Source organism: Micromys minutus (assembly GCF_963924665.1).
Source record: "Micromys minutus genome assembly, chromosome: 11".
NCBI classification, from domain to species: Eukaryota; Metazoa; Chordata; class Mammalia; order Rodentia; family Muridae; genus Micromys; species Micromys minutus.
In genome coordinates, this window is record NC_137980.1 from 22,701,567 (window position 1) to 22,727,112 (window position 25,546).

Here is a 25,546-nt window from a genome sequence, read left to right on the forward strand (position 1 = left end):
GTTGAATCCCTGTAATTCTAGGCATTACTGGATGTAACATGATCACAGATTCTCCAGCTGACAGGAATCACAGAAAGTTGGAGGAGATTTTCCAAATATGGCTGACATAGAATAGTGTATATGCAACAGACAGAATGTTTGGCTCCTGGCTCATGTTGCATATGAGATTGCCCTTCTCTAGACTAGACAGTGGAACATGTAATGTTCCATGTATCAACTCAAAGTCTGAATAACATGGGATATTTATAACTTTCTCAATTCTTTGTTTAATATGAAACTTCTGATGAACTTCATTATAATTTCCAATAGTGTTCTTACATATGGCTGTCGATACATAAGTCTTTCCCAAGCTACTCAGGAGAAGACGGTCCCTGGAGTGTCTGCCATGGGATATTAATGAAATCATGGCACCTGAGGATGAAAAACATGACCTTCACAACATGTTTTCAGAAGTGTTTTGATCAAAAGATTTCAGACCTCAGATGTAGTGCTTGAGGACACAAATTTCCAGATATATCCAGGGACTATGACACAGGATGAGTGGAAAGAAATTGTAGAATATAATTCAGTGGATCTCCAGACAGCAAAACCCTTAAAACAGAAACATAGGTGTCAATGTGTGTGATGTTTGTCTGCATAAGAAACGTATTTCATAACCGCCCCATCTTAGGTCCTAGCAGCCATGAAGAAGCTGTGTGCTTTCAACGTTTTCTTCTTGCTCTTGATATTTTCTCTCATCTTGTGCAGTGTGACTGAACCCCATTGCTTCTGGAGGATACAGAATAATGAAGATAATGAAGAATTTCGTAGTGACTGTGGTTTTCTTCTTTTCCCAAGCAAGCAACTTATGGATGAAAAGTTTTACAATGATGTTATCAGTTTTAGGTAAGTCTAATTTTGTACTTTAATGTCATAAATTATAAATCTATATCTGTACATATAAGCTGTGGGATTCTGTCATGTTCTTTTCATTGTAGCATGAGGAACCACTGAAAATTGTATAGCACATCAATCATTATTTTAATAGTTTCAAATGTGTCACTGTTTAATTTGGTTTCAGTATAACGTGCTTCAATTTATATAGCTAATAGCAACATATATGCTAATGGAGTGTTGAACAGATGAAAATATTTCATATGGAGAAAAGTTCTCAGTGCTCAGGCATCACTTAAAGTTTGGAAAAGATTTAAAAACTGAGGTATTTATTAAAATAAAACTGGGAAAGTGTTTTTACCTAACTAAAAGATAACATCAAAATTGATGTACAAAAAGTCTAAAAGTTAATCTACTTATGTAGTATATTGTATTATTTTATATATTTTGATATGGGTACATGTATATTAAATTAATTACTATGATTGATAAATATTAATATTTGAAAATAATATTACACTTTTTAACAAACATTAAAAATGTAATAATTTTATATATTTTAATTCAGAATACTGTACATTTCTGGTAGCCCTTCCCAAAGTTCTTTACCCCATCCCTTCTTTGAGTCTATGAGAGGGTGTTCCACAACCCCGAATGCCTCATCCCCCTACCATACTCACCTCTCTAGATAACCCCCACAACTTCTATTCTTTACTCCCCCCACACCGCCCGCTAGCCTCCGAGGTCTCTACAAGTTTAGGCACATCCTGTCAATTGAGTTCATAATAGAGAGTCCTCTGCTACATATGTGTCAGGGCCACTGACCAACAAATGTATGCTTTTTGTACTAAGGCTATATGACAATAACAATGAAATTAACATATATGTAATGTTTGACTTCAAAGAGTTTTTCCTATTTTGTATATATATATAATTCTTGCTGATTACATAAATTCTCACATAGAAACATGGATAATGTCTTAATCTTTTATTCAGATATTTTATATATTTCCATTTCAAATGATGTCCCCTCTGCTCAAATAATATCACATCCCCCCTCCTATCCCTTCCATGATTATGCTCCCACACTAAAGAACCCACTCCTATCTTTTTGCCATGGCATTCCACTTCACTTGGGAAAACATTCTTCATGGGAACAATGGCTTCTCCTCCTAATTCTACCTGACAATTCCATCTTCTGCTACCTATGATGCTGGAACCATTGGTCTCTCCATGTGTCCTCATTAGTTTGTTTTATTCTCTGGACCTCTGGGGGTTTGGTTGATTGATATTGTTTTTCTTCCCCTGAGTTTGCAAATCCTTTCAGCTCCTTTAGTTCTCTCTCTATCTCCTCCATTTCTATCCTCCTGCTTAGTCCCATGGTTAACAGCAAGCATCCTCATCTATATGAGTATGGCTCAGGCAGAGCCTCTGAGGAGACATCCCTATCAGCAAGCACTTCTTGGCATTAGCAATATCTCTGTGTTCCAGAGATAGCCAAGGTCATCTATTGTGCTGCAGCTGGGTTGGTAATGTGTAAGAATTGCCCACGTGGTACTGGTTTTAAAGATATAAAGCTGTCATGGAGAACAGCTATAGTTTGGCAGTATAAGATGCCAGGCAAAACCATTTGTAAAGGTGCAGCCTCAGTTAATAGCCCAGGACTAAATGGGTCATTATAACAGGTGAGTTTTGTCACTGTGAAGAGAGCCGATGGGATGCTATTGAGGAAGCCTGGATGCATCAAAAGTTTTCCATGTTGCAATTGCCAGAACCAAGGAATGACTATGAAGTAAAGTAGCAGCTGTGGAGTGGAGTCAATCAAAGCCTAGAGTTATACTGAGGGCAAAGCTGGAGAAATGACACAAGGCCTTTGGAAGAAGCCATAAGATCATGTTCAAATCCCAGACATTGGAACTAGAAGCTGTGAAGTTGAAGTTGACTTGGAGACTCCAAGATTGTAAAGATGTCTGACTCAGTGTTATTAGAATTTGAAGACTATTGTGTAGCAATCTTAGTTTATCGGACTCTAATGTAGTCCATGTAATGCATCCAGAGATTAAACAAATATGTATCCATAGTCACAAATATAAAAATTTTCATATCAGAGTGACCTATTTAGGGGAGTTCTTAGGGGGCATTCATCTCTAAATTTCACTAATTTCCCAAGCTTATTTCAAGCAAGGGAGCATTTACATATTTCTTAGCACAAATTTACTGCAATTTAGGGAAATTTTCATGCTTCTAACATCCTCCTTAACCATCCCTATGACTTCTTGTAGAATACCAGCAAGAAGATATGAGTATTTTTCGGTACTGTTTTTTGCAACTGATGAGATCAACAGGAATCCTCATCTTTTACCAAATATGTCTTTGTTCTTCATTATCAATTCTGTCACATGTGAGGATATATTGGGATATATAGATGTACTAAATTCACTGGGAAATAATTCTATGAATTTTCTTAATTATGACTGTGCAATATGGCCAACATGTGAAGTAGATCTTACAGGACCATCTTGGACAGTATCTTTAAAACTGGCAATTCTTTCTAGGAATCCAAAGGTGAGGATGTGTGACACTGGATGAAGTAACAACTTTTAAATCTACTTATAGGTGCCTAGGGAGACAACTTGGTTTACATGGGTTTCTGGGTGCTGTTTTCCATATTTTATACATATTTTATTAAGGATTAAATAATCAGTTCATAGATGTATTGGGGAAGGAGATAAAACTGTTTTCTACAAAACTGAAATTTGTTAGGAATAGTTTAGAATCTAATAGTAACAATACATGATATTTATACTATAATCTTACTATCCTCAATAGGACTCCGAGAACTAAGTAATGTCATTTGTACATAAGTCAAAATTCCTAACAATCGTATTCCTTTTGGGAATGTTTAATTCTCTTTTCATTTAGATTTCCTTTGGACCATTTAATCCCCACATGAGTGACCATGATCAGTTTCCCTATGTCTATCAGATAGCAACAAAGGACACATGTTTGTCCCATTCCATGGTCTCCTTGATGTATCATTTTAGATGGACCTGGATAGGACTGGTCATCTCAGACAATGACCAGGGTATTCAGTTTCTTTCTGACTTGAGAGAAGAAATGCAAAGACATGGAATCTGTTTAGCTTTTGTGAATATGATTCCAGAAAACAAACAGATATTCATCGCAAGGAGTAGGACATATGAAACAAAAATAATGACATCATCAGCCAAGGTTGTCATCATTTATGGTGAAAGGAACTCTACTCTGGAAGTCAGCTTTAGAAGATGGGCCGATTTAGGTGTTCAGAAAATCTGGATCACAACCTCACAATGGGATGTCATCACAAATAAAAGAGATTTCAGCCTTGATTTTTTCCATGGGACTCTCACTTTTGCACACCACAATGGTGAGATTAGTTTATTTAGGAATTTTTCACAAACAATTAACACTTCTATATATCCAGTAGACATTTCTCAGTCTATGCTACTGTGGAATTATTTGAATTGTTCAATGTTTAAGAACAGCCATAGCAAAATGGACCATTTCACATTCAACAACACTTTGGAATGGTTAGCATGTCACAACTTTGACATGGCCCTGAGTGAAGAAGGCTACAATTTGTATAATGCTGTGTATGCTGTGGCCCACACATACCATGAACTATTTCTTCAACAAGTAGAATCTCAGAAAATCACAGAACCAGGAGTTTTCACTGACTGTCTGCAGGTAAAGTCTCTAACATTTCATTATGCTGAGGTTTACAGTAAGACCTTTAAATGACCTCTAGAAACTCATGTATATTTGTTAGAGATTCTTCTCTCAGTGAACAGAATTCTACAGTACAAAACTCCCCAATGGATTGTTTATTGGCTCATGTTTCCTGCACAAAGATAAAAATTTATAGAAGACAATATTTTATATGTGAACATAAGTGAGTTTTGTGGAAATGTGCCTCAACATTTTATCGAATGAGTTCAATATTTTATATAGGAGCCATGAGTTTTCTCATAAATGTTTTAACTTATTTAAGTAGAGTAGTGTTCACAAGAAGTGATACAAGATTTAATAGTCATTGAAAGTAACATTATTTAAAAATCACAAATGATCAACACAGCACATTTCTTAAGTTTATTATTATTTCATGTAGGTAAACTCTATGTGCAAGAATGACCCATTACCACTATTTGTTTCCACAACTTCCAGATATTCTGACTGCTCACTCATTATTACATACATGCCTTCAATTTCTTAAATAATTTTTGTCCATTATGTACACACACACACACACATACACGCACACACACACACACACACACACACACTCACTCACTCACTCACTCATACATGTTACATTCTATTTGGTAAGGTCTTTAATTACCAAATAGGTATACTGTATTTTCCTACATGGTATAACTTTAATATAACTGGAAGACGTTAAAATTTAGGGAAATATCAATTTTGTATTTCTTTAATTGATATGCATATATAATCATCTTATGATCCATCTCTTTTAGGTTGCTTCAGTGCTAAAGACCAGGGTATTTACTAGTCCAGTTGGAGAACATGTGAACATGAAACATAGGGAAAATCAGTGTGCGGAGTATGACATGTTCAACATTTGGAATTTTCCACAAGGCCTTGGATTAAAAGTGAAAATAGGAAGCTATTTTTCTTGTGACCTACAGAGCCAACAACTTCATATATTGGAAGACTTGGAATGGGCCACAGGAGAAACTTTGGTGTGTACACCACAATTTTTATTTTTTCTATTTGATCTATTTTCAAAAACATATTCCTTCTTGTTATTCTCTTCTTTTATTCCAGATTTTATTCCTCTCCTAGTCCATCCCAAACTACTCCACTTCTCATACCTCCTGCCTGCACCCTTTTCTCCAGGAGGATATCTTCATCCCTCCCACCAGGTCTTAAGTTCCTTGAGGGTCTCCTGTTTCTTTGTGGTTAGGTGAATCTTCTATGACTGAACACCACCTGGTAAATCTCTGCTGGATATGTGTTGCGGGACTCATATCAGATGGTGAATGCTGTGTGATTGTTTGTCCGGTGTCTGAGAGATCTCAGGGGTTATGGTCCTTTGAGACTGATGGTCCTCCTACAGAGTTGTCTTCCTCCTCACTTTCTTCCAGCTAGTCCCCAAATCAACCACAGGGGTCAGCAACTTCTGTCAATTGGTTGGATGCAAATATCTGCATCTGACTCTTTCAGCTGTTTCTTGGGACTTTTGAAGGGCAGCCATGTTATCTCCCTTTTTAATGAGTGTTCCAAAGCCTCAGTAATAGTGTCAGGTCTTGAGGTCTCCCCTTGAGCTGTATACCAGTTTGAGCCTGTGGCTAGACTGTTTTTTTCTCGGGCTCTTCTTCATTTCCATCCCTGCAGTTCTTTGAGACAGGAACAGTTATAGGTCAGAGTTTGGACTGTGGGATGGCAACACATTCTCTCTCTTTATTCTCTGACTTTCTATTGGATATGGGCTCTATAAGTTCCCTATCCCCTCTGTAGTACATTTTACCTAGGGACCCCTTCATTGAGAACTTGAAGGTCTCTCACCTCCCTGGTCTCTGGTACATTTTGCAGTGTCCCACTAAATTCCTACCATCTGAGTTTGCCTGTTTCCATTCTTTCTGGTGGCTCTCAGGGCTTTAGCCCTTCCCCCCTCTGAATAGCAGATAATGTGTTGTTTCCCTCTTCCCCCTCCTATCACATTTCCCTTCCAATTTTCTCTCTCACTCCACTTTTCTGATTGCTTTCTTCTTCCTCCACAATGTGACTGCTGTTTCCTCACTTGTGCTCTTCAGCTCGTTGACCTTTTTGAGTTCTGTGGACTGTATCTTGGTTATTCCGTACTGTTTTGTCTAATATATTCTTTTATTAATGAGTACATTCCATGAATGTCCTTCTGGTCTGAGTTAACTTACTCAGGATGATATTTTCTAGTTCAGTCCATTTGCTCGTAAACTCAGGATGCACTCGTTGTTGATAACTGGGTAGTATTTTATTCTGTATATGAACCACATTTTCTGTCTCCATTTTTTGTCATGGGACATCCAGTATATGTACTTTTAAAATATGAGGCACTGAAGTTATAGCTGTGTAGTTAAAACCAATCACTGCTGTTGCAATAGACACATCCTCTGTTACCAGCATCAGAATTTGATAACTCATAACTTCATGTAAATCTAGGTCAAAGTGATCAAAGGCCTCTGGATTCCATGTTCAATTGCACTCCTATGCCTATCCACCCCACAATGCAGAAACAGTTTTAAAAAATTTAAATTTGTATGTATGCATATTTAGGTGCATATATACATATACAATAAAATGTTTAATTAATTTTTCTATGCATACAAGGTATTTTTTAGAATTATATATAAAATATTTTATATTTTACATTTTTAATGTTTTATTTCTTTTACATTTTTATTGTTTTATTTCTTTTACATTACTAATGCTGTGTCTTTTCTATTCCCCACTCTATGAGAACCACAATCAATGTCTCCCCTTAACCTTTAAGAGAGTGCTTCTTCAATCTTCCACCCATTCCTATTTCATACCTCTACAATTAACCTTCAATGAGGAATCATATCTGCTAAAGAACAAACACATTCTTTTCCACTGAGTCTAGTCATGGCAGTCCTTTACTATGTATGAAGCAGGGGCCACGGACCACCCTATATGTGTTCTTTGGTTGGTAGCTTAATGCCTGGGAGTTCTGAGGTGTTAGATTAGTGGATAGTGTTGTTTTTCCTATGGGGATGCAATCTCCTTCAATTCCTCCAGTCCTTATCTCAACTCTTCTGCTTGAGTCCCCCATCTGAGACCAAAGGTTAGCTATAAGTATCTACATCTATCTAAGTCTGAAGCTGGTAGAGCCTCTCAAAAGACATCCATATTAGAGGGACTTGGTGTATGTACATGGAATGGATTCTAAGTTGAATGGTTTCTGGATAGCCTCCATTTTTGTTCCTGCAATTTCTTTAGGTAGGAACGATTTTTGCTCAAAATTTTTGATATGGATAGGTGGCCCCATCCCACAACTGGGGTACATGTCTAGCTACTTGACCTGGTCTCTTCAAGTTCCATCTCCCCACTTTTGGCAAATTCAGCTAATGACATCCATTGTATCTGGTATTTTCTACAGGTTCTCTACACCCCCATCCCACACCTCTATATATTTCTATTCATTTTTCTGAACCTCTGTGCTTCTCTCTTTTCTCCCTCAATACCTGATCCTGCCCCCATTTTCTTTTCCTGTCTCTCCCAGGTTCCTCCCTCTCTCCCTCTGCTTCCCAGGATTACTTTCTTCTCCCTACTAAGAAAGCATTAAGCATCCACACTTAAGCCTTTCTTCTTGTAAACTTCATATGGTCTGTGAGTTTTATGTTGGATATTATGAACTTTTGGCTTTACTTTATTTTAACAGTGAGTACATACCATGCATGTGGTTTTTGTCCCGGTTACCTGACTCAGGATTATATATTCTAGTGCCATTTTTTCCTGAAAATTCATGGTGACCATACTTTTAATAGCTGAGTAGCATTTCTGTGCAAAGGCCTATCCTTAGTTAGCAGCATGAAAATTTGATAACTCACAACTTCCTATGAATCTGGGTCATAAGAGTCAAAGGTCTTCAGATTCCATGTTCTACTGTACTCACATGCCTATTCACCCCACAATAAAAACACATTTATGAAATTTAGAACAATATATGAGTATATTTATATCAAAATTTATAATTGCAATATACCATAAAATTTTGTGATTCTGTTTGAACATTGTTATAGCCTATTAAGTACAGCATTTTTCATTAACAGCCTTGTATTAAACTTAGAAATAGTCTATTAATTCTATGAGAATTGTATATGACATGCTTTGTTCAAAGCCATCAAAGTATGTTTTTGAGCTACCCTACTTTCTCTTCTCAGCCAACTTAGTATTATTATTATTTTATTTTAAATTATGTGATATAACCTATATCACATAAATATACTATCTGAATTTAATAACTTTAGGAAGGAAACTTTTAAAATCTATATAGCACAAACATTATATACTTAATATTACAAGATGTAGTAAATATTGTCTGAAAATTGGTGCACTAGAGGCTTACACAAAATAATAAAGTGCCTGAAGTTGATAAGTGACTTTTCAAGGGAATATATATATATATATATATATATATATATATATATTAATATCTGTTAAGTATATACATAAACATACATATATTAAAATAATATAACTACATATTAAACTTGAAAATTAGGTACAGATTAGTAAATGTATACCTATACATATATGTGTGTCATTATACACTTGATATATATATACATTATACATATATATATCCTCAGGTTCCCACCTCCATGTGTAGTGTGACATGCACTCCTGGATTCAGGAAAATTTATCAGCAACAAACTGCAGACTGCTGCTTTGACTGTGCCCACTGCCCAGAAAATGAGGTTTCCAATGAGACAGGTACATACTTCTATGAGAAAAATACCTGCGGAATTCAAATATCTTTGCTTTTTATAATAGAAGTATAAATTTTCCTAGGTGGAAATGGAGGCCCTAAAATCTATGAGTTTCAGATTTTAATCATTTCATGATACCAACAATTTTGGGCCCTGCAAATAACCTTCAATATCTTCTACAATCAACTCATTATTTTCACAATATTATGGCCAGTGATTTTATATTTTGCAGAAAACTTTTAGGGGAAGAAATATTTGTAACCTTTTTTTTATTATTCCCCTCATTGTGGCTCTTCAAGTCCGTTTGAGATTAAGTGCTTCAGCTCCTTCTAAGGCCAGACATGGCAGCCCATAGGCAATTGCATATCCCACATATAGTCAACAGCTTTTGGAATAGACCCCTGCTCCAGATATTCCAGAACCCCGGTGCACCCAGCTGCATATCTGCTACATAAGATTTGAAAATTCAAGGCCCAGCCTGTGTATATTTTTTTAGAGGTTCAGTCTCCAAGAGTCCCAATCATCCAGTTTAGTTGATTCAGTTTGTGTCCCTGTTGAGATAATATCTTTAAGGGGCTGAAAGTCTTCTTCCTATTCTTCCATTAGGTTTCTAAGTACCATCCAATAATTGGCTGTTGGTGTCTGCAACTGTTTCAGTCAGCTGCTGTGTAGAGCTTCTCAGAGGACAGTCATGGTAGACTCTTGTTTTCCAGCATAACAGATTGTTATTAATAGTGTCAGGAACTGGTACTTGCCCACAGGATGGACCTGTTATTGGGTGGTCTTCCCATCAGTCTGCTGCATTCCAAACCTCTGCATTTCTTCTATGATAAATTATGTGATGAACATTTTGTGGGCGAGTTGGTGTTTCTCTGGCTGCATTGGGGTTTCTGCCTGGCCCTGAGAGGCAGTCTCACCAGTATTCATATCTCCAGTGGTGTGAGTCACAGCTAAGCACACCTGCATTGGATTTTCTCACCTCCACTATCTCAGGTCACTGTGTTTATTCTGGAGATTCTCCATAATTCCCCACCACACACCACTGGTTGCAGATTTCCTTTAATTCTCATGGCCACCCTATCCGGCCATCCTGCTTTTCACATTCTAAACAAACTCCCACACTCTCATCCATTTCCTATTTTCCACACAGTTCCCTACCTTCATAAGCTTTCCATGACCATTTTCACCCCTTGCCCCTTCTAAGTGAGTCTCAAACATCCTTACTTGGGTCATTTTGCCTGTTAAGCATCCTTGGGTCTGTGAGATGTAGCATAGGATTCCTGTACTTTATAGCTTATATACACACTTAAAAGTGCACATTTACCATGTATATTCTTTTAGGACTTGGTTACTTCATTAGGATAATAAGTTCACGATCCATCTATTTGTAAAATTTATTTAAAAATTTGTGATATCTTTGTTTTTCATAGATGAATAGTGTTTTATTGTGTAGATGCACCACATTTACTTTATCAATTCTTTTTTTTTTTTTTTTTTGAGGGATATCTAGGTTGCTAGGTTTGCCAAGGCAGTCCAGCTAACAGAACATATTTCCCACCCAGATAACAGGTTTTTGGATAGCCTCTGTTTTAGTGGCCTAGGACAAAACATGAAGACCAAGCTGCACATATGTGGCATATGTGCAGGGATGTCTATGTCTACCCCTTGTATTTTCTTTGGTTGGAGGTTCTGCCTGTGAGAACTCCTAAGATTTAGTTTAGTTGACTCTCTTAGACTTCCAATGGAGTTCTTATTTGTTTTGGGGCTCACAATCCTTTCTCCAACTTTTTTGTCTCCAAGGTTTATCCATTGGATTTGTTTGTGGGTGTCTATCTCTCTGAGTCAGCTGCTGGATGTGGCTGTCAGAGGATATTTACAGAATTTAATCCAAGATCTAGTTATTAGTGTATGTTGTGCCTTCATTTCAAATTCTAATTAAATTCTAAAAGTCTTTAATTTCTTTTTTTATTTGTCTTTGACCAAGTTATTGTTGAGAAGAGCATTGTTTAGCTTTTATGTATATATGGGCTTTTTATGTATTTATTTTATTCTTGTGGTTGTAATTAAAGACCAGTCTTTATCCCTGATGATCTAATAGAATGTATGTGATTATTTTAATCATGTATCAGTTGAGGCCTGCTTTGTTACTTAATATATGGTTAGTTTGGGAGAAGGTACCAGGAATTGCTGAGAAGAAGTTATATTCTTTTATTTTAGAATGAAATGTTTCATTTTTTCAAAACTTCTGTTAGTTTTACTGTGTCTCAGTATAGTATCTGTTTCATGATCTGTCTATTGTTGATAGTGGGGTGTTGAAGTCTTCCACTATTATTTTGTGAGGTTCAAAATAATAATTTTGAGCTTTAGTTTAATGAACGTAGGTGCCCTTGCTATTGGGACATAGATATTCAGAACTGAGATTTTTATGTTGGTGGGTTTTTTGAAGAGTATTAAGTTTCCTTCTTTATATTTTTTGAGAATTTTTGGTTGAAAGTTGATTTTATTAGTTATTATATTGGCTACTCCAGCTTGTTTCTGGGACAATTTGTTTGGAAAATTATTTTCCAGGTTTTACTCTGAGGCAGTGTCTGTCATTGTCCTTAGGTGTGTTTCCTGTATGTAGCAAATTTCTGGGTCCTCATTGTCTATCCAGTCTGTTAATCTATGTCGTTTTATTTTTAAATTGAGTCCATTCATGATCAGAAGTGTTAGGGATCAATGACTGTTGTTTTCTGTTATTTTTGTTTTTAGAGGCTGGATTATGCTTGTGTGATTGTCTTCTTATGTGTTAGTCAAAAGAAGATTACATCTTGCTTTTTCTAGGGTGCAGTTTTTCTCCTTATGTTGAAATGTTCTATCTATTTTATTATGTAGGTCTGGATTTGTTGACAGGTATTGTGAAAATTTGGTTTTGTCATGAAATAATTTGGATTCTTCATCTATGTAAATTGTGAGTTTTTCTAACTATAGTAGCCTGGGCTGGCATTTGTTTTCTCTTAGGATCTACAGGACATCTACTCAGGATCTTCTAGATTTCATAGTCTCTGTTGAGAAATGGGGTGCGATTGATAGGTCTGCCTTTATAGGTTACTTCAACTTGTCCCTTATTGCTTTTAATTTCCTTTCTTTATTTTGTGCAGTTGTTGTTCAATGTTGTGATTATGGGTGTGATTTGAAAAACTTGCATGTAATGTTTAGGATTCATAGGTCTGATGAAAACAAGTGGAGAGGTGGGAAGGGGGAGAATGAAAGTCCTTTTGGAATAGCTGGATGTTCAGAGTAGCTTGGCTTGTTTCAGAGCCAATGCAAGCATGAAAGATGGATGAGGATGAGTAGATTAACTTTATAGTTCATGCTCAGTAAATGTGATAAAGATAGGAGAGAGAGCAGTGTAATTCTTTTTTTTTCACTTTGGAGTTTTATTGAATCTCACTTTAAATCATGGAATGACAATAAAACTACAAAATGCATGTTGAATAAATTAGTCTTATGCTATAGTATAAAGGGTAGGAATGCTTTGGATCTGGGGTTGAAGTTCAGTGACAGAGTATATATTAACAAACATGAAGCAATGTGTTCAATCTCCATCTCTCCAAAACAATGAGTGTTTCATCTGAGATCTTTCTGCCCCACCGTTTTTTTCTTTAGGGGCTGCTAAAATTAAAGTTGGTTCTAGCAACTTTTACAATACAAAGCAAAGTCTTACTCAAATGTGAGTCAAACTTATTTAGCTATTTTCATTTAGAAATTTGTAGTGAATTCTTGGTCAGATTTATTGGAGGGAGCATGTGTTTTCTTCTATGGAGTAGGTCTTAAATCTAATCATAAAGGCGTTGGTTAACCATGTAATGTTTGTACCACTATAGTATCCATGAACATAAGCCTCATTTTTATGAGAAGAAATCTTTAACAATGCATATTTTCATGTGAGGAAATAAGGTTCAAGAACAAAGCCTACCCATTATTATTTAAGTTATAAACAAAAAGATACATGGTGGCTGGAGAGATGGCTCTGTAGCTAAGAACACTGACCACTCTTCCAGAGATCCTGAGTTCAATTCCCAACAACCACATGCCACATGGTGACTCACAACTATCTGTAATGGGATCTAATGCCTTCCTCTGGTATGTCTGAAGACAGCTATATTGTACTCATATAAATAAGCAAATCTTTAAGAAACCCCAAAAGCCATAGACACATATTAAATGCTTAATGTACAGCAGCAAAGCTATAGGTCACATACTTAAACTGTATTGGCATCCATCAAGATGCTTGCACTGGATTTTCAGTATCAGTGGCAGAAAAGAGACTAACAGTGGTGCTGGAGACTGATGTTTTCTTCACACATTTTATCAAGGGGTTATACATGCTACTCTAAAGACAGCTAACCAAATAAAAACCTCATATTGGCCACGGCTAGTTTCAGAAGCATAAACAGAACTCTAAACAACAAGCCATTTCTATTATCTTCTTGTGTGGTTTAGTGCAGTCCTCAGGAGGCACTGACCACAGTAGGGACTGTTTCTAAGTCCCTGTTCAACTTCCTCTTGTGTGTAGCTCTCATCATCAGTAATCAGGATGTGCTGCAACCATCACTCCCACATCCTAGAGGGCAAAAGAAGAAATGAAGAAAGATGCTTGGTTCCAAGTAGCTGCCACATGCCATATATGCTATGCCGCATAGCCAGAATTTTTCTCACTTGGACACATATAACAGCAGAGGAGACTGGGGTGGGCAGTCTTCATTTCTGGGAGACATCCACATAGTTTAACCTTCAAGTCTTACTCTTCTTTATAGATTCACAGAATCCCACTGTGTGCCATATTTTTACTATCCATTCACCAATCATAGGCAGTTTCCATTGCCTAGCTGTTATGAATAGAGCATCAATGAGCATGGGCAGCCAAGTGTCTCCATAGTTGGGTATAGAGTGCTTTCATGGTTTTTCTTCTTTGTAAGTCTTCAGAGTATATGACCTGGAGTAACTCGAAGAACTTGAAGGTAAGACCTTATTATTGCTGAAGATACCACTTGCTTCAGACACAGGACTTGGAGGAACCAAGCTGACTTGGAAGCTTCTTGCTTGAAGGCTAGCTCTCATAGCATCAGAAGATGCTGTTTTGTTCCTCACTAGCAGGGATCCTGCCATGCAAAGATCACTTACTGAGGTCTCTTCCCAGCAGGGCAGGAGTCACTTCTGAGCTTCAGCTCCTCTTCTGAAGGTTAGGAGGCTCAGTCATTGTGGTGCCCCGGAAGTGGCACAGCAAGAGTTGGCTGGCATGCTGATGGCATACTGAGTGATTTGGAATGCAAACTTAATATAGTAAGGAGTTCTTTCAGCTAAACTGTGTTTGCACAGTGGGGATATCAAACCTGAAGAGGCCACCTCTTGTATGTAGTCAGGCAGGAACCCCAGTTGTGCCATAGGGACACAAATCCACCCACAAAAATTTCTACCCCAAATTTATCCTACCCAAAAGGATAAATGCAGGGATGGAGGATGGAACAGAGACTGAGGGAATGACCAAGCAGTACCTGGTCCAACTCAGCAGTGGAATTCTATAAGCATATTTTACACAATAAATTCTATACATACTCTATGTATATATTTAATCTTGCTTGATTATTTTAACAAAGTAACTTGACTACATAATCCATAGAAAATTTTTCCCTTGTATCACCATCCAGCTTGGCCCCTGACAAAATCCAGATGCTCAGTGTAACAATTGTCGTTAGATGAAATATACTTTAAGAGTTTAGATGTCATTGAGGATGAAAAGTTTGGTGTCTGCGAATTAGAAGACCTGTAAAGTTTTCAGGAATGCACCCAAAAATGTGATAGTGCTCATCAGCAATCATAGCTCATTGAAGAAATATTGCTTTATGCAAAGTATATTTACATTAATAATTTAAAGTTTTTAAGCAATGTTCAGATATTGACAAAGGGCAAAACCATCAAGGCCAACAAAGTGCATAATGCATTTTATTATCTGACATTGTGAACTATGCCAGAACACTGCAGAGATCTGTGATAGTTTAAAGATAAAGAAAAAAATAATATGATTTTATACATATTATTGTATAAAATGCGCTCTAAAACTATGTTTCCTTTTTCTTATATAATTAATGAGTATTTTTCGCCTACATTCTGTAAGGTGGTATGTTTTTCTATCACCAAACACAGGGTAATACAGAACAGCTCTATGTCAGTGGTCCCTACAGCAATAAGGAATGACATAAATACTCAAGATCCAAAGATTTTTGTAGTGTTCTCTTATTAATAAAAATACTTCCTTATCTAGAACATAACTATGGTATTTTATTTGGGGTTTATCTTTTTTGTCAGCAGATATGGAGCAGTGTGTGAGGTGTCCAGATGATGAATATGCAAATTTTGAGCAAACCCACTGCCTCCAAAGGGCTGTGTCATTTCTGGCTTATGAAGATCCACTGGGGATGGCTCTAGCCTGCATGGCCCTGTGTTTCTCTGCCCTCACAGTTGTAGTACTAGTCACCTTTGTGAAGAACAAGGATACCCCCATTGTGAGGTCTAATAACCGAATTCTTAGCTACATCCTCCTCATTTTTCTCATCTTGTGCTTTCTTTGCTCCTTGCTCTTTATTGGTTATCCCACCCAAGCTACCTGCATCCTCCAGCAGACCACATTTGCAGTCTTTTTCACAGGGGCTGTTTCTACAGTGTTGGCCAAAACAATAACTGTGGTCATGGCTTTCAAGCTCACATCTCCAGGAAATCGGATGAGAGGGATGTTGGTAACAGGGGTACCTAACTTGGTCATTCCCATTTGTACCATAATCCAACTTGTTCTCTGTGGCATCTGGTTGGTAACATCTCCTCCCTTTATTGACAGTGATATACAATCTGAACATGGGAAGACTATCATCATTTGCAACAAAGGCTCGGTCATTGCCTTCCATCTTGTCCTGGGATACTTGGGCTCCTTGGCTCTGGGGAGCTTTGCTGTGGCTTTCTTGGCTAGGAACCTCCCTGACAGATTCAATGAAGCCAAATTCCTAACATTCAGCATGCTGGTGTTCTGCAGTGTGTGGATCACCTTCCTCCCTGTCTACCACAGCACTAGGGGAAAGTTCATGGTAGTTGTGGAGGTCTTCTCCATTTTGTCTTCTAGTGCAGGGTTGCTTGGGTGTATTTTTTTCCCAAAGTGTTATGCTATTTTACTTAGATCAGATTCAAAATTTCTGCGGAAGTAAAAAAATAAACATTATTATTGAAATTACAGTAGTTTAAAAATGTTTGATGGTACTCAACATATCTTACTACTTTGTCTTAAGAAAAATAATACTATATTATAACAAAATGCTAAGTAATAGACTAAAATCATAATAACTCATCATTTATTAGTGCTGTCTAATTAAATAGGAAGTACTATGCTCAGTGGAAAATGTGTTCATTCTTGACTACACAAACCTCAACTGTTACAATAGGGAATCTGTTTTGAATAATGGCTGCCATCATGTCGACATGTGTATGGGTGTAAGCCATGTTCTTAAATAATGACTGATATAAAGTGGCACTACTCTTTGTGTACAATGCCAACTCTAGGCAACTTGTACTGGGAATTTAAAAAAGATTTTAGACAATGTGCACATGAAGCTAGTAATGAGCATTATTCCATGGACATGGATTGGACTCCTGCACATATGTTCTTGACTTGGCTTCATTCAAATAACTGTGACTAAGATATGCAGGGAAATCAACACTTTTTTATGTGTTCCATTTTGACTCTCGTGTTTTGTTACATCAACAGTAACTAAGATATTAGAAAAATTGTAAATTTCCTAATTAGTAATTTGGAATATTAGATTACTGATGTAATAAAAAGAACCAATTTGAAAAGAGAAATAAGAGTGAATGTTAATAGACCATTGTACATAGTGAGAGCATTGCATATTATTGACGGCCATCACAGAGGATTGGATTTTGAGTGACTTTACAATGTGTTATGAAGATGTTTATAACATCAGATAACATACTAGGAAGAGTACAGTATATGAAAGAACAATGGGGTTCAGATTGTACTTGAAATATAAAGCTTTTCTACTTCATATGAAAACCCATTTTAACACCAATTAAATGTAGTTCATTCAGTGAGCAATGTCGGTAGATAAAATAGTATCATACACCATACCTTTATCACAATAAGGTCAATGAATTATATGAACATATAATTCATTCTAGATGAAGATTCTCATAAATTTTACCAGAATAAGAGATGCTAAATCTTATTTAAGCTTCATATGACAACCACAAAATATGTATACAAAACCATACATTATTATTTTTGAACATTTCCTGTTGAACTCAGTATCCTTTTTCTTTCAAAGTGCTGTTTGTTGCTTTATTTTTAAATTTTATATTAATAGTTTGTGTTTTTACATGTAATTTAATTGTTTTATTTTTACATTTTATGTCTCTAAAATGTTCTTTGTACTACTTTCTGCAATCTTAAAATTGACATGGCTTCTTATTCAATTAATTCTTATGAAATGTCTATGTGTACTTGTATAAATATATATATTTTGAAATATATCTGTAGAAATCATGAAAAATTGCATGCAATTATATTCATATTGCTCATTATTTGGTAATACATGGTTAGTCTTTGTTCCCTTTTGTGGCAATAACATTTGACTTATTCCTCCCTGTTATGACTATTTCTAAATTCCTGATAAAAACAACCTTAGAATATCCACCTCTTTCCTGCTAAATCCAGGGAATGGGGTCAAGGACTCTTCATAGCTTCTTCAAGATGAATATATGAGTATTGTGAATTTAGAAGCAGGGAGGGGGAATGTAGAACCACGACAACCTCAATAAGGAAAGCCACACAGACGATTGGTGTTGTCTCTGGTGCCTGGAATCAGGTCAGTTTAGCATTCTGATGACAAGCTTCAGTGTTGCACATATTGGTTTGGGGGAGGGGGTCCCACTCTGCTCCTCCAGGCTAAGGTAGCTTTTTATACCGCAGGTCCCAGGGAAGGCTTCTTCGGGCGTGCTCTGCCTGGCTCACAGACTGGGTGGCATGGGAGCAACTCACAGCCGGGTGCTGCCATGCTTGTGAACTCTGGTGGGACAATGCACATTCGGGTGCTGAGATTATATAGCCCTGCTGGCCAGGGCCATAAACTGACTCTTTGAAAAGTGCAGAGCTTGCGAGAAGGCTCTGGGGTAAAGCGTTCCCAGAGGACGAAGGAGTCAGGACCACAAAAAAGCCAGGACAGAGGAGAAAGTTTCAACGAGTGTCTTTATTTTCGTTCGCCTCTTTCCTTTGTTCTGTTCTTTTTAAACAGCCTGGGATCCAACCACCTGATTCCCATGTGTTTGCCTCTAAGATTGGCCATAGTTGTTTTCTAATGCTACATACATACATGAGTTCCTGCTTGTTCATGTGCATTTGTCTCTGTGTGTGTGCAGGGGAAGGAGTTAGGGAGTGGCTGATTAGGCTAGAGTCTACATCACTCTCTCCCATGGAGTTGGTGTTTGGGGCTTGCCTAGAGCCTTGTACATCTACCCCACTGTGGTGTATCCAGGCAAAGTGGATTTGCAATCAGGAGTTCAGAAAGCACCTCCCAGTTGACAGTTACCTGACCTCGGAACTCGACCGAACTCGACCTTTCACATTTCCAACTTTGGCCCTAAAAACACCCACTTCACCATAGCTGCACATCCTGTAATAAATCTAAAACTCAACAGAAAACATTTTAGTATCGAGATGTATTTTGTATGATCTCTTGAATTTAGTTTCAAATATGATCTATATAACTCCAGAATTCATGTAAACCCGAATCATCCTTTTTCAAAAACAAAAACAAAACCTTCCACCCAAAGTAGTGTGTCCCTTAGTTGGCAACTAGAATATTTTGTATTTTGTATTCTCTTCCAAGGAAATAATATAACCACAAAACTCAATATCACACCTAATTTGAAATTTGAAACAATATAAAACAAATAGATGAACTAAAAACTGTATGATTTTATTCTTAGGTCTCTAATATTCTGTTGTGTGAGAAATCAACTTAAGTTCCCAATAGATTCCATGTTAAGAAATTATGAGCTTCTTGAGGTAATTTTAAGATAATCACAAATACTCACTAGCTGGCATCTGACGAGCCATGTGTGCTTAGCAGGTTAATTCACAAAACAAACTAATTTACTCTCAGTATCAAATAAATAAGTAATCAACTTGTATAACCAAGATCTTAGCCCAAAATAATTTGATCTGTCCATGTCTCAATCTGGAGGGTCTGATCTACATTGATTAATAATTTTCCTAATATATGTCTTTATTCATTCTGCCTGACGTACAGACTTCTATATATAATAACTTTTTAACATTTAAAATCACTATTCTTTCTCTCCCTTGTAGTCACTGATTAATTTTCCTAATCTAATTCATAACTATGGGTGGAAATTTCAAAATGATTAGAGTAAACTCTGTACTCTCTTCTTCTAACTAGAAAAACAAATGTGACTTGAGCATTAAATCTGTATACCATCTTTAACACAAAGAAATCAACTTCTTAAGACATTTTCGAAACAATTCTGTCAATGAATCAGACATCTTTTAATTTCTTACTGTGTTACCCTGCCTTTTCACAGCAGGAGATCCACAGTCTACAGATAGAAGCTGCCAACCTCGTGGGAAGAATAACTTTATTAACCAACCAAACCCTCCAAAACTCCCATGGACTAAAACACCAACCATTGAGCACACATTGAGAAACAAATGGCTCCAGTTGCATATTTAGCTGAAGATAACAGTGCTAGCATCAGTGTAAGAATAGGCCTTTGGTTCAAGGAGGGCACATTTTTTTCCAGTGTAAGTGAATAACAAGGCAATGTAGTGGAGAGTGTGATTAGAAGGGAGTGCACCTTTGTGAAGACAAAGAGGGGGTTGGAGATGGGAGAAGGGTGGGGGAAGGAGATTACTTTTCAAATGGAAATACAAAGTATCTTTTTTTAAAAAAAGGAGTAAACATTTTATCTTCTCCAGTGCTGGCTCCCTCAGGGACATATGGCACTATGAAGTTCTCTAGCTGGGTGCTCCATGCCACCTCTATGAACTCAGGCATGGTTCATACCACCTCTCCTGATACTTCTTTCCAAGATGGATTATGGCTTCCCCAGAGTGTTGAATTCACTCACATTCCTTTATCACCCAGTATGAATAAAACTCACAACCATTATGTTATCAAGCAGGTTTAGATATTAAATTGTCTACCCACAAACTTTCTATACAATAAACTTACAACCAATAAAGAATGATATAAACTGCCCATCTATATGAGATAAAATAACACATAGAAACTCTTAGAAATAATAATAACCATAAATATAATGAAGAGATGCACTTAGAAAGACATAAAGCTCTGCCTACATCTCCATTCCTCCTGGAATCTCCCCCTCATTCTCCCTCCTCATCTGTTTCCTAGCCTTTTCTCCACCTACCTTTCTACTGTCCAGTTTTATATTTCCTTAGCATGAACATACAACTTTCTGGGACAAGCATATAATAATCATCACAGTGAGATAGAAGAATTCTTATTTAGACCTTCATTCTAGTTAAACTTCTTATGGTCTATGGTTTGTATCCTGGTATTCTGTTCTTTTTGTTAATATCCTCTTATCAGTGAATATATACCATCCACATCCTTTTGGATCTAAGTTACCTCATTGAGGATGATATTTTTGAGTTCCAACATTTTGCAAGCAAAATTCATGACACCTCATTTTTAAGAGTTAACAATATTTCACTGTGTAAATGATCCACATTTTCTATACGGATTCCATAGTTGAGGGACATGTGCATTGTCTCCAACTTCTGGCTATTACAAATAAGGCTGCAATTAACATATAGGAGCATGTGTTCTTGTGTTGTGGTGAGGTATCTTTTGGGTATATAGCCAGGAGTGGTATATCTGGGTTTGAAGATAGAACTATTTCCCGTTTTCTGAGAAGCTGCCATATTGATTTCTAAAGTGGTTGTACAAATTTTCACTCCAACCTGCAATGAAAGAATGTTCTCCTTGCTGCACATCATCAACAGCCTGTGCTCCCCTTTGGGATATTAATATTAGCCATTCTGATGGGTGAAAGAGGAAGATCAAAGTTGTTTTCATTTGCATTTCCCTTATGACTAAGGCCAGATCATCATGTTCAAAATTCTTCTACCGCCTAAATCCTGCCTGTCTACAAGGTATTTCATAGTAACCAAGGACATATGTGAGACTCCCACCCAAATACCCATGCCAACTAGAACACTACCAGAGCCCAGCTGACACTAGTCCTACCAACCCTATGGAGCTCCCTTTCCCTTTAGGCCTATATCTTCACAGAGGCCAGATCAGTGGGCCTGAGAACCTCTCACACCCTACAGTCTCTGACTTTCAGGAAGTCTTCAGTAACCAGGGACACAGCCTGCCTGTCTCCAAGTAGGTCTGCAGTAACAAAGACACAGGAGTACTGCATTAACAGGGGAACAGTCCTTTCACTTTGCTCCTCCATTTGCAACTAGAGCATATCCTGTTCTCAAAGCTCAGGACCTCCCTATCTACCAAAATGTTCTCCCTTGGCAGGAATACAGGAGGTCTACCCTAACCAGGGATGTAGGACGCCCACTCTAACCTGAGACAGTACTGCCTGCTTCCCAAAAGACTGGCTCTTACCCAGGTCAAAGGGTTTTAATTGCCTCCAAAGAGGCTGCCTCCATACAGAGATACCCAGAACAGTTATCACCAGAGATAAACAGATGTCAAGCCCAAGAGCATAAGCTACAGAGTCCAATACAATTAAGCACCATTAAAACAGAAATCAACCACCAGGGCAAGATCGTGATACTCTAACATACCTGAGAAGCAGTATTCTGACTTAAAATTCCATCTCTGAAGATGATGAACCTTAAGGAGGATACAAATAACTTCTTCTAAAAATACAGGAAATCACAGGCAAACAGGTTGAAGCCCTTAAAGAAGAAAGAAATATATTACTTAAAGAAATACTAGAAAATATAATCAAGTAGATGAAGAGTCCACGTTTGAAAAATGGAAATAGAAACAATAAGGAAATCACAAATGGAAACAACCCTAGAGACTGACAACTGAGGAAAGATATCAGGAGCTATAGATGCAAACATCACCAACAGAATAAAAGATATAGAAGAGAGAGTCTCAGTTGTGGAAGATACCATAGAAGATATTGACACGCTTGTAAGAGAAGCTTCATTTGGGTCCCAGTGTTCAGGTTGATGGTTAGCTGCAAGCACCCTATTCTATAACAGTATGACTCTGTCAGAGCCTCTGAGGAGGCATCCATATCAGGCTCCTGCCAGTAAGTCTGGGCATCAGCAATAAAATTGATTCTTATCCATATAAGAATAAAATTTATTCTTTTCCTCTTCTACTAAGCTCAAGTCCATGTGGATCAAGGACCTCCACATAAAACAAGATTCACTGATTCTAATAAAAGAAAAGTGGGAAAGACTCTCAAACACATTGGCATATAGGAAAATTTCCTGAATAGAACACTAGTGGCTTAGGCTCTAAGAGTAACAATTGACCAATGGGACCTGATAAAATTGCAAAGCTTCTGTAAGGCAAAGGACACTGTCAATAGGACCAGATCACAATTTACAGCTTGGAAATATATCTTACATCCAATAGAGGGCTAATATTCAAACTATACAAAGAACTGAAGAAGTTAGAATCCAGAGAACCAAATAACCCTATTAAAATTTGCATGCCTTCCAGCATAGCATGTGGTGACAATGGGAAAGACAGCTTACAAGTGTCAGTAAATCTGCTTCATGGCCTTTCTCTGAGCTGCCTTAACTGTGTGAGGATCTGGTGGTGCCCAGACAGGCCAGAGGTGGTAGGTGGAGCTGGGACTGGTGAGCAGCACGTTTAAGGCACACCTTGTGAAGTAGAGACAGCCAGCCTGCTTGGCCAGATGGAGGAGCTTTTCAAGGACGAAAAGGCTGAGCAGCAGCTATGGAGGGAGGTGGGTTGCTGCAGAGATGCGGGCTGTTGCTGATACTTGTAGTGAGAGGACCAGGACAGGAAAAAGTCTTTCCAGGAGAAGTGGCGCTAGGCAGGAGGCAGCTGAGGCTCTGGCAGCCCTGGACCCAGTCCCTATGCTGAGCAGGAGCACTGGTGGCTGAGGGGGTAGCAGTGCCTAGTAGCCAGCAGTGGGACTTGTGTGGTAGGTGGTGCGGAAGCAAGTGCTGAGAGCAGAGGAGCATCTCAGGCTCCCTTCAGCCGGGAACCAAGAATATTTTACCAAGTCTGGAAAAATTATTACTCTTGACGAAGCACAGTGATCTTGAAGAAGGTGGGTGGGTCTTCTGAATGTCTCATAAAACCTATTAGTTTCTATGTATGAGACAAGAGAAATGCTGCGTCAGTCCTTCTGTATGATAGGAGAAAAGAAGCTATAGACGATGCTCCCTGATGTGCTGAAGAACTGTTCAGTAGAATAAATTAATAAACTATGCCAGGAACAATTAGAGCTCCTGTCTTATAAAACAAAAACAAACAGCAACAACAAAAACCTTGATGATTCTTGAGGGTAACAATGGTTTGGACTAATATGGAAGAGGAAGCAGATGAAGGCTGTAACGTGGCACCTGATATGATCAATCAGCAAGATCCCTTCATCCCTGAGCGAGAACAACCAGAAGGTTTGGAATGAAAACAAGGGAAAGGTGAAGTCAGTGAAGTACTCAGTATTAATGCAGATGCTTATGACAGTGATATAGAAGACCCAAGCAATGAAGAAGCTGCTGCTGCTGTCAACACGGCCCCTGCTGCTGCTGCTGCTGCTGCTGCTGCTTCAGAGGTCCCAGGAAATACAGTCCAGAGTGAAGTTGGTCTTCTACAGAATATCCCACAGAGCTATTAATATCCCAATAGCTCTTTTAGCTCATAGTTCCAAAGTCCTTACATAGTCCTCCCCAAAACATTGTCAGGTTGTCACAGAAATACCCTCACTTCTGTTAACCAATTTTTCTTAGTCAGGGTTTCTATTCCTGCACAAACATCATGAACAAGAAGCAAGTTGGGGAGAAAAAGGCATATCCATCTTAAACTTCCACATTGCTGTTTATCACCAGAGAAAGTCATGACTGGAACCCAAGCAGGTCAGGAAGCAGGAACTGATGCAGATGCCATGGAAGGATGGTGCTTACTGGCTTGCTTATCTTGCTTTATTATAGAACACAGGTCTCTCTGCCCAATGATGGTAAAACGCATAATGGTCTGGGCTTTCACCCCTTGATTAGTAGTTGAGAAAATGCCTTACAGCTAGATCTCATGGAGGCATTTTTTCAACAGAGGCTCCTTGCTCTGTGATAACTCCAGCTTGTGTCAAGTTGACACAAAACCAGCCAGTACATTGAGGATATGGAATCTGAACTGACCATCCTTTGTAGCCAGGCAGGGCTTCAATGGCGGGAATGGGTTACATTTGGTTGAGCTGCTGCCCAAGGAGGTCCTAGGAGATCCTTAAACAACCCATGCTGATGCTAGGACAAAACTTGTTTCTCTTAAAACTGACAGCAGGGCCCCATTGATGAGGACAATTTCTACACAGCTCCATTGAATATAGAGGTCAAGCATCACTGCTATGTTCTAGTCTCTTTTAGGAGAGAAGGGTCTCTACAGGCTACAGAGAGATCACTTATGCCAACTACTTCCAAAGGAAGAAAGCTCTCACCTTCCTTCCTATCCCTTCCATGCTGTGATGTCTTACACAGGTCCTTATTCACCACTAATTCCCCTGCAAATGTCAGGGAGATAAGAAAACATTCATTATATAGTCTCACTTCCTGTTCACTGACCAGTGAGGACTCAGCCCAGAAGCAATTGCAAAACTCTTTTTCAGTCACAGAACAGCAGAGGCAGGATAGGATGTTCAAACCAAGTCTTAACTATATAGCCAAGCCTGAGAGACAGAAGATATTGTTCTAAGCAGAAACAAATTATCAAAGCCCTTGAGGAAAAAAAAATTCTTAACTACACAGAGATATTGAACAATAGAAACAAATAATAGATCAGTGATTCATTAAGAACTTAAAATTAATCCCAACATTGGCTTCTTAAAAAAATACAAATAAAAAAAGTGCATAGTTCTAGTAACTTTACAAA

At 37.9% G+C, this 25,546-nt stretch overlaps 1 protein-coding gene across 2 annotated transcripts in view; it reads left to right on the forward strand.

The window, feature by feature from the left end:
- Positions 1-682: 682 nt before the first annotated feature.
- Positions 683-25,546, forward strand: part of LOC308427551 (vomeronasal type-2 receptor 116-like) — a gene marked incomplete at both ends in the record, with an annotated part of 110,104 nt that continues 85,240 nt past the window's right edge. For both annotated transcript variants that reach the window (XM_080925697.1, XM_080925698.1), the window contains 3 exons: positions 683-885; positions 3,156-3,438; positions 3,796-4,599. In XM_080925697.1, the coding sequence (XP_080781823.1) occupies positions 683-885; positions 3,156-3,438; positions 3,796-4,599 (1,290 nt within the window). The remainder of the gene's footprint in view (positions 886-3,155; positions 3,439-3,795; positions 4,600-25,546) is intronic.